Genomic DNA, 10,603 nt, shown 5'->3' with positions numbered 1-10,603 from the left:
AATTATGTACTTTTAAATTAAATATGCAGTTAAAATTAAATAAATTCAACAATACATATCTTTGAAATTTTTAAAACTAATTTTAGAATAAAAACTTTCAAATATCTCATACAATTGCTGCGAAATTTCCAAATATAATTCTTATTATTTTAGTTTAATTAAAAGATGTAAATAAACTATTTTATATTTTTTCTATATTTAATATAGAAATAAAACTTATAAAAAAAATATAATAAATATTTTTAAATTAATTTAAAATGGAAAAAATTATAAACACAATATTATAATAAAATATTTCTAAATAATAATAAGATGTAAATGAGTGTGAAATTATGAAAAATAATTATGTTATAAATAAATATATAGTTATATATGTGTAAGTGAGTAAGTAGTTTCATAATTAAAATCATATTATAAATTAGAGTTTGATATGGATTGAATTGGTTTTTAAAATTAGATATGAAATTTAATCTAATTCAATAAAAAAACAATTTAACTTTGCAGTTTTTTTTTTTTAATTCAGTTTTTGGTTTTTAAGTTTGGTTTTTATTATTCACATTAGATTTGATTGGTTTATGATATAAACATTCCTATGATATGGCCCAAAAACAAGCTAGCCTACCTAGTCTTATATGGACAATGACCTAGATTTTCTAACTCAACCTAATTAACAATGGGCTAAACGGGCAAGCTTGCTAAAAAAAAAAAAATAATAAGAAAGGGTTGATTGGCCAATAGGTTAATGGGTTGGCCGACCTAAATTATAAAAGAAATAGAAATTTTTTTAAAAATATTTAATATTAATAAAAATTAATAAATAATTATTTTTAAAAATTAAAAATAGGCTTAACAGTTCAATTTGTCTTGATCCTTACATTTTGACGGACTAAAATATGAAGGGTGAGCAGGTTCAAAGCATTTAGCTTGACTCACCATTTTTAGTGAGTTAGACAAGCCAGCTTATCAAGTCAAGCCCAATTTCACACTCCTAATAATAAGGAACATTTTTTTTCTCATTTTCTATGTGCTTGTTGTATGTTATGGATACTAGCGTAAGCAAGCTTGTTTAGTGCCTAGACTGAAAATCCTAATACAACATTGGTTGTAACACCTTATATTTCTTTCCTCAATACATGATAAATTTTTATAAATATTTAAATGGTAAAGTAAATTTTCTTTCAAAAGCTCTCTAATGAAAAAGAAATAATGAAATGATATAAGATCCATAGAGTAAAATTTTATTAATTCATAAGTACTTTAAAAAAACAAAGATTCTAAAGTTTTCATTAACCACAAAAAGAAATAGAAGTTTTACAACTGTTTCAAAAGAATGCTATAGAATTGAAAATATTCATTACATAACTCAAAATAATTAAGTTCTATAGCAGTTCTCATCTATCCATGCACTGTGAACCTAGTATTATTCGTCCTGGTCTCCTGAAAAATATTGTGTAAGAGTGAGTCTCTACCCTACCACTCATACATAACACATATTCATCACAAAACACATCTTATCACAATTAAAGAAAATATCATGGCATTACATATCACAATGTCATATAAAGCATGTTCCCATCGCAACACATATTATATTCTACAGGTTCACAATTTCTTTTTCTTTCTTATATCCACGTTTACCGCGCCCTGTGGCCACAGTTATCCGATGTCTTTATGTCGAGGTCTTATACATCCATGTAAATAGTCGTCAGATGACTCAATACAATACAAATACAACATTACAACGCATGCAATAGACAACCCCTTAGTAAAGGTAATGGTCAGGAGTCAAGTCGGGAAACGAGTGTGCGACCATGTGGTGCATTCGTACATAATATTTCGTGCACAATCCCAAATGTCACTCATCACCCTGCATTTCTCCAAGATATCTCATATCGTCTCCATCTTCCACTCCTCTAGTATATCTCTGTAACTATTTACATAATATCTTTTTCCATTCATACTCTTTCAAGTATATTCACATATGTCATTTTTCATGTTCACATATATTTTTTTTCATTATATTTTCACATACTTTTCATCATATACATCAAACCATGGCATATTCACAATATACATCATTTTTACATGAAACACAATATATTCAAACATGAAACATCCATCTCTTTGCATATTTCATATCACAAAATCATAAAATCATATCAACCATCCTCAATATACCTTATCATGCCCTATTTGAACATAATATCACATTTTCACCATGTATTCATAAAAAAATCACATAAATAATCAATTATTCTCACTTTTCACAGATTATTTTCAGAAAACAAGGATTATTCCACGTATAATCACATACATGACAACATCTATGAGAATACAAGTAATAAACATAACAAAATGATAAAGTAGAGCCCTCTTACCTCAAAACAGAGCTTTTACAAAGATTTAACCAAAGATTATAACTCTAGAACGGAGTTTTTCCTAAAAACATCATGAACATCTATAAGAAGAAGAAGAAGAAGAGAAACGAACAGAAAATCTAACTTCAAACTTAGAGAAACTTACTTGAAATCCTTTAGAATGGACGTAGAATCACATATCTAAAGAGAAATCTAAGTTTATGAGGGTTTAGTATGAGAGAAAATGGTGAGATATAGCCTTAGAACCTTTGAGAACCTTGGATAAGAGTGAAGAAATAAAAATTTCGTGTGAAACTCTCTTTTTATAGAAAACTTTTGAAATTTACTGTTCACTGCCGAAATTACTGTTTATCGCCGGAAACACTGTTCATTGTCTTACTGTTCACGCCGAAAACATTGTTCGCGGTCACTGTTTACGCCGAAAACACTGTGCACGCGTACTGTACATGAACTGTACGTAAATGTGACGTCATGCTGATGTCACTGATGACGTCATCAGTCATTGTACATAGGCGGTTTCACTGTTCATATGCGGTTTATACTGTTCATAGGTTGTTTTATTGTTCATCGACATTGTTTATAGGCGGTTTTACTGTTCATATTTTTATTTTATTTTATTTTATTTTTTTAAATATAAATTCTATCTAAATCTATTCCAATTATACTTTAACAACCCTCATTTTATTTAAATCAAAGTATAGGATATTACAATTCTTCCCTCCTTTAAGGAATTTCGTTCCCAAAATTCGCTAAGTTACAAAAAAATCAGGATATAATTCTCTCATCTTATTCTCAGTTTTCCACGTGGCATCTCCCTCATCACTAGTATTCCATATTACTTTAACAAGTGAAATATCCTTACCCCTTAATTTCTTAATACGACGATCAACAATTTTTACCGGTTATACATCATATGACAAATTCTCTCTCACTTGAATAGGATCAAGTTCTATCATATGAGTAGGGTCAGAAATATACTTTCTAAGCTTAGATATATGAAATACAGGATGCAAGTTTGAGAGATTTGGAGACAAAGCAATTTCATAAGTAACAGGACCAACTTTACTTAGCACTTCAAATGGCCCAATAAACTTAGGAGATAACTTCTTGGATTTTAAAGCTCTTCCAAATCCAGTTATAGGTGAAACTTTCAGAAACACATGATCACTTACCTAAAACTCCAAAGGTTTTCTCCTCTTATCATAGTAACTCTTTTGCCTATCTTGTGCTATTTTCATCTTTTCTCTGATCAATTTGATTTGCTCATGTTGCTTTTGAACCATATTTGGCGCATATAGGATCGCCTCACCAGTTTCATACCAACATAAAGGGGTTCTACATTTTCTTCCATACAGAGCCTCAAATGGAGCCATTCTGATGCTTGCATGATAACTATTATTATACGTGAATTCCATCAAAGGTAGACATTCCTCCCAAGTTCCTTGCTATTCCATCACACAAGCTCTCAACAAATCCTCCAAGGATTGTATTGTTCTTTCAGTCTGACCATCAGTTTGTGGATGATAAGCTGAACTAAGTTTTAACTTAGCACCCAAGGCTTTCTGCAGACTCTCCCAAAATCTTGATGTAAACCTTGGATTTCTGTCTGACACAACACTAGTTGGCACTCCATGCAATCTAACTATCTCTCTCATATACATATCTGGTAGCTTCTCCAACTTGTACTTCATATTAACGAAAAGAAAATGAGCTGCTTTAGTTAATCTATCTACTATCACCCAAATTGCATCATGATTACTCTTGGTTCTTGGTAGACCAGACACAAAATCCATAGAAATACTATCCCACTTCCACTCAGGAATTTCTAATAGCTGCAACATCCCAGGTGAACGTTGATGTTCTACCTTCATCTTTTGACAAATTAAACACTTTGCCACATACTCAGCCACATCCTTCTTCATTCTATTCCACCAAAAATTCTTACGCAAGTCTTGATACATTTTTTTCGCACCAGGATGAAAACTCATTCTACTTTTATGAGCTTCCTCGAGTATCATCTGCTTAAGCTCATTATTAAAAGAAATATACACACAGTTCTTGAACTTAATCAATCCATTTGCATCACAATGGAACTCCAAATCCTTTCCTTCACCCCTCTGCCTCATCATTTCCTACAAGAACACATCTTCTTGTTAAGCATCATGAACCCTAACCAAGAAATCATTGTTGATTATCAAAGTCCCAAGACAAACTCTGAGGTCGCACCTCCTCTGCCAAATTCATATCTCAGAAATTCTTAATCAATTCTAATTCTTTCACCACCATATTTGCCATATGCAAGGACTTCCTACTTAAAGCATCAGCAACCACATTTGCCTTCCCAGGATGATAAGACAATGTAAAATCATAATCCTTCAGAAATTTCATCCACCTTCTCTGCCTCATATTTAGCTCTTTCTGATCAAACAAGTACTTCAAACTCTTGTGATCACTAAATACCTTAAATCTCGCCCCAAATAGATAATGTCTCTATATCTTAAGAGCAAAAATCATCACGGCTAATTCTAGGTCATGAGTACTTCATGAGGACGCAACTGCCTCAAAGCATAAGCAACTACCCTTCCATCCTGCATCAAGATACAACCAAGCCCTTGTCCAGATGCATCACAATACACATCAAACTTCTGTTCTGGATTAGGCAAAACTAAGACAGAGGCAGATGTTAACTTTTCTTTCAACTTTTGGAAACTAGCTTCACACTTTTCATTCTACACAAACTCCTTTCCTTTTCTTATTAACTTCGTCAAAGGAAAAGCTATTTTAGAAAACCCTTCAATGAATTTCCTATAATAGCCAGCTAGTCCCAGAAAACTGCGAATTTCTATTGGATTAGTAAGCCTTGGCCATTGAGCCACTGCCTCAACCTTTACTGGATCCACCATAATGTCATCTTTTGATACCATATGTCCCAAAAATTGGATTTGTGGTAACCAAAATTCACACTTAGAAAATTTTGCATACAACTATCTTTCTCTTAGTATCTGCAAAACAATTCTCAAGTGTTCTGCATGTTCTTCAAGAGTCTTGGAATAAATTAGAATATCATCTATAAATACTACAACAAATTTATCCAAAAACTCATGAAAAATTCTATTCATATAGTCCATGAATACTGCAGGAGCATTAGTCACACCAAATGGCATAACTAGATACTCATAGTGGCTATAGCGGGTTCTAAACGTTGTTTTAGGGATATCCTCACTCTTGACTCTGATCTAATGATAACCATATCACAAATCAATCTTTGAAAATACGGAAGCTCCTCGTAACTGATCCATCAAGTCATCAATTCGAGGAATAGGATACTTTTTCTTTATTGTTACCTTATTCAACTGCCTATAATCAACACACATCCTCATGCTCCCATATTTCTTTTTCACCAAAAGAACAGGTGCTCCCCAAGGTGACACACTTGGCCTTATAAACCTTTTCTGCAATAATTCTTCTACCTGTTTCTTTACCTCAGCCAATTCCACTGGTGAAATCCTATATGGTGCAACAGAAATAGGATTTTCTCCCAGAATGAGATCAATAGTAAACTCAATCTCTCATTCCGGTGGCAATTTAATAACATCATCAAGGAAAACTTGTAAAAAATCTCTCACCACTAGGATATACTCAGGCTTCATTTCATTTTCAGTCTCAATTAAAAATAGAACCATGAAAGCCTTAGCACTCATTACATTTCCCAACGGATCTGGACTTAAGAGTCTAGCACTTTCTGATACTTTAGTGCCAAAAATCAAAATTTTCTCTTTACAATCCAATAGAACATGGTTGGATGACAACCAATCCATTCCCAAAATTATATCAAGTTGGGAAAGAGGTAAACAAATCAAATCTATACTAAAACTTCTACCATGTACCATCACAGGACAACCTAAACACACAAAAGAAGTTGCTACGGGCTTACCCATAGAAGTAGATACAATGACATCACAAGACAATTCAGATAAAGGTAATTCTAGACATCTCATACAATCCACAGAAATAAAGGAATAAGTAGCACCAGAATCAAATAACACATCTAAAAGTCGGTATTTTATGATACATTTACCTCTAATAAGCTCCTCTGATTTTGAAGTCTCAGCTCCACTCATAGCAAAAACTTTGCCTTTCATAGTTGGCTTTGTTCCAATGCTCGCTCTAGATTCAGGTCTTTGTACCACGCTCATGCTTCCTCTCTTTTGTGGAGCAGACCAACAGACACTTGCATAGTGTCCCATTTTTCCACAAATGTCACATGTTGGTGGAAGTTGAGGACAATTCTTTTTAATATGTGGTCCACCACACTTGAAACATTTTAGTGGCCTTCTGAAAGAACTAGAACCACCACTACTATCTTCTTGAGATATAGTCCTTTTCACTTGAGACTGATTTGGACTAGAGTAAGGTCCTCTAGAAAATCTTGAAGGTCTTCGGTCTTGCCTCACAGGATCACCGATTCTGGTATCCACCGTCTTACCCTTAGTATTGGCTTTAAATATTCTGCATTTACTCACTAGAGTGGGGAAATCTGTCAGCTGAAATACACTAACGGCAGCTCGAATATTTGGCATTAGCCCATGCTCAAATTAAGCATATAGATCTTCCTCTCCATCATTATATTGATAGTGAGGCCAGTATTTCATCAATTCATGAAATTTAGTAGCATATTGACCTACAGACATATTTCATTGTTTCAACTCAAGGAACTCCCTAGCTTTCTGTTTCTTTAAATCTCTAAGGAAATAATTTCCCAGGAAGCTTGTCTTGAATGTCTCCTAAGGAATATAACCATCTTCCTACACTAGAGTTTGACTAGCAAATTTTCACCAGTCTTCAGCTTCTCCACTCAACATATAAGTTACCTTATGCTCCTCTCTACATCCCATGGCATGGAAAATCTTCTCCACATCTGCTATCCACTTCTGAGCTCCCTCAGGATCAAACTCTCCCTCAAATTTTGGAGGGTTATGCCTAGTAAAAGAAAAAAGTCCTCTATACTCAGCTGGTTCAGCCTCCTGGTTATGTGCCAAAGTCTCTAAGACTTGGGTCATGCGCTCCAGGAGTTCATTTGTAGCACCAGCAGGTCTACCTCTACCAGCCATAGCTCTAATCTCGCAATAAACTCAAATCACTTATTAATCTATCATTCACATACACATAGATACATCTAGTTCACGTAATTCACATCTAAGAAGCCATATTAGCAAATAATCATTTCATATTCTAGTATATCTATTACACAACAAAGACATGTTAGTCCTATGCCCCAGTCTGGTCTGGATGAACTGCTTTGATACCAAAATTGTAACACCTTATATTTCTTTCCTCAATATATAATAAAATTTCATTGATATTTAAATGGTAAAGTAAATTTTCTTTCAAAAACTCTCTAATGAGAAAGAAACAATGAAATGATATAAGGTTCATAGAGTAAAATTTTATTAATCCATAAGTACTTTAGAAAAACAAATATTCTAAAGTTTTCATCAACCACAAAAAGAAATAGTAATTTTACAACTGTTTCAAAAGAATGGTATAAAACTGAAAATATTCATTACATAACTCAAAATAATTAAGTCCTATAGCAGTTCTCATCCAATCATGCACTGTGAGTCTGGTATTATTCGTCCTGGTCTCCTGAAAACTGTTGTGTAAGGGTGACTCTCTACCCTATCACTCATACATAACACATATTCATCACAAAACACATCTTATCACGATTAAAGAAAACATCATGGCATTACGTATCACAATTTCTTTTTCTTTCTTATATCCGCGCTTACCGCGCCCTGTGGCCACAGTTATCCAATGTCTCTATCTCGAGGTCTTATACATCCATGTAAATAGTTGTTGGATGGCCCAATACAATACGGATACAATGCATGTAATAGACAACCCCTTAGCAAAGGTAATGGTCAGGAGTCAAGTCGGGAAACGAGTGTGCGGTCATGTGATGCATTCGTACACAATATTCTGTGCACAATCCCGAATGTCACTCACCACCCTGCATTTCTCCAAGATATCTCATATCGTCTCCATCTTCCACTCTCTCAGTGTATCTCTATAACTATTTATATAATATCTTTTTCCATCTCATACTTTTTCAAGTATATTCACATATGCCATTTTTCATGTTCACATATATTCTTTTCATTATATTTTCACATACTTTTCATCATATACATCAAACCATGACATATTCACAATACACATAATTTTTACATGAAACACAATATATTCAAACATAAAACATCCATCTCTTTGTATATTTCATATCAGAAAATCAAAAAATCATATCAACCATCCTCAATATACCTTATCATGCCCTATTTGAACATAATATCACATTTTCACCATGTATTCATCATAAAATCACATAAATAACCAATTATTCTCACTTTTCATCGATTATTTTTCATAAAACAAGGATTATTCCACGTATAATCACATACATGACAAGATCTATGAGAATACAAGTAATAAACATAACAAAATGATAAAGTAGAGCCCCCTTACCTCAAAACATAGCTTTTACAAAGATTTAACCAAAGATTTTAACTCTAGAACAGAGTTTTTCCTAAAAACATCATGAACATCTATAAGAAGAAGAAGAAGAAGAGAAACGAACGGTAAATCTAACTTCAAACTTAGAGAAACTTACTTGAAATCCTTTAGAACATTCAAAATAATGATTGAAGGAATCATTATTTTGAATGTCAAATTGTCAAGTAGAATAGTTTGAGAACAAAGTTTTCATTGAATAATTAGAAAATGCTTCTTAAAATCTTATATGTTATACTTGACAAAATTTTGGTTTGATACAAATGTCACTGTCTATTGGCGTACGCTTGCTTGATTGAGGTAAATGATACCAAATTTAAGTTGTGTACTAGGAGACTAATGTGAAATGTTGTCAAAAGTTTGCAAAGTATGAAATATAAAGTTTAAGCCACAAATGCTAATTAATGCATGAAAAACTTTATTCTCAAATGGAATAAAGCCTTACCATGTGAACCAAAATAAGGCAATGATTCATGTAATTATTGTAAGCGTAGTTGGAGAAAATGAAGATAAAGTGACAAAGTTTATTAGATTTGGGATTGAGCATCCTATTGATATCAACCTCATTCATTGCCCTTGTTGATGTTGTTTGAATATAATGTAAGTAAATGTGGAGAAATTGGACGAACATTTAATGTATAATGAGATTGATGAAAAATATATATGTTGGATAAAGCATGGTGAGATACAAGACAAGGGTACATCATATAACATGGACTCTAGTGTGTATTACTCATAGACATTAATTAGGGATGAGAGTGATTATATTGAAAATATTCTAAATTTTGTTGAAGAAGATCTTAAGGATTGTCGAAAAATGTTTGAGATGTTGAAAGATGATGCAAAAACACTATTGTACAAAGATGCAATAGGTTCACAAGATTGAGTGTTGTGTTAAAACTTTATAACCTAAAAGCCTCTAATGGATAGAGTGATAAGAGTCTAACAGAGTTGTTAAGCTTATTAAATAAGATACTACTAGAGGATAATATGTTTCCTATGAGAACATATGATGCTAAACAAATACTTGCTTCCATTGGATTGAGTCATAAGAAGATACATGTTTGTCTTATCGATTGCATTTTGTTTTGAAATGATTATGCATCATTAAAAGAATGTCCAAAGTGTAATGTGTCACAATACCTAAAGAAAGAATGTACACTAATGAAGGTCACCATTTCCAATAATATTGAGTTAAAGCACTTGTTTTGCAATGTAGAAAATGCAAAGCAATTAACTTGACATGTCGAAGGGAGGATTAGAGATGGGAAGTTTAGGCATCCAACAAATTCTTCTCAGTGGAAAAGATTTGAGGATGAATATGAAAACTTTGCAACAAAAACAAGAAATGTATATTTTGCTTTGACAATCGATGGAATGAATTCCTATGGGATGCAAAGTGGCACCCATAGTACATGACCTACGATTTTACTAATGTATAACTTCCCTTCATGGCTTTGCATGAAGCAAAAGTATATGTTGCACTCTTTGTTGATTTCTCGCTTATGCAAGAACTAGTCTAAAGAGCTCTTACTTTTTCCTATGACTTCTTGCATGGGTGAGAAGACAATTGGGATAATATTATCCAGTTTTGCCTGAGCGAGAGTGACTTGCAGTGAGTGGTCTAAATTGACCAATTTCGCCTAAGCGAGACA

At 33.0% G+C, this 10,603-nt stretch overlaps 1 protein-coding gene across 1 annotated transcript; it reads right to left on the bottom strand.

Annotated features, from left to right (window-relative positions):
* Positions 1 to 5,947: 5,947 nt before the first annotated feature.
* On the bottom strand, positions 5,948 to 6,958 carry LOC113862339. Its single transcript, XM_027495429.1, has one exon. It carries the CDS (start codon positions 6,956 to 6,958, stop codon positions 5,948 to 5,950), a length of 1,011 nt encoding a protein of 336 aa, XP_027351230.1.
* Between the last annotated feature and the right edge of the window lie 3,645 nt (positions 6,959 to 10,603).

The sequence above is a fragment of the Abrus precatorius genome, unplaced genomic scaffold (genome assembly GCF_003935025.1).
Source record: "Abrus precatorius isolate BTA unplaced genomic scaffold, Abrus_2018 Scaffold3, whole genome shotgun sequence".
Classification (NCBI taxonomy): domain Eukaryota; kingdom Viridiplantae; phylum Streptophyta; class Magnoliopsida; order Fabales; family Fabaceae; genus Abrus; species Abrus precatorius.
This window is presented reverse-complemented; position numbering and strand designations above follow the sequence as displayed.

Coding starts and splice junctions, on each gene's coding strand:
- LOC113862339 (XM_027495429.1), bottom strand. CDS start 6,958: ATGCCAAATATTCGAGCTGCCGTTAGTGTATTTCAGCTGACAGATTTC.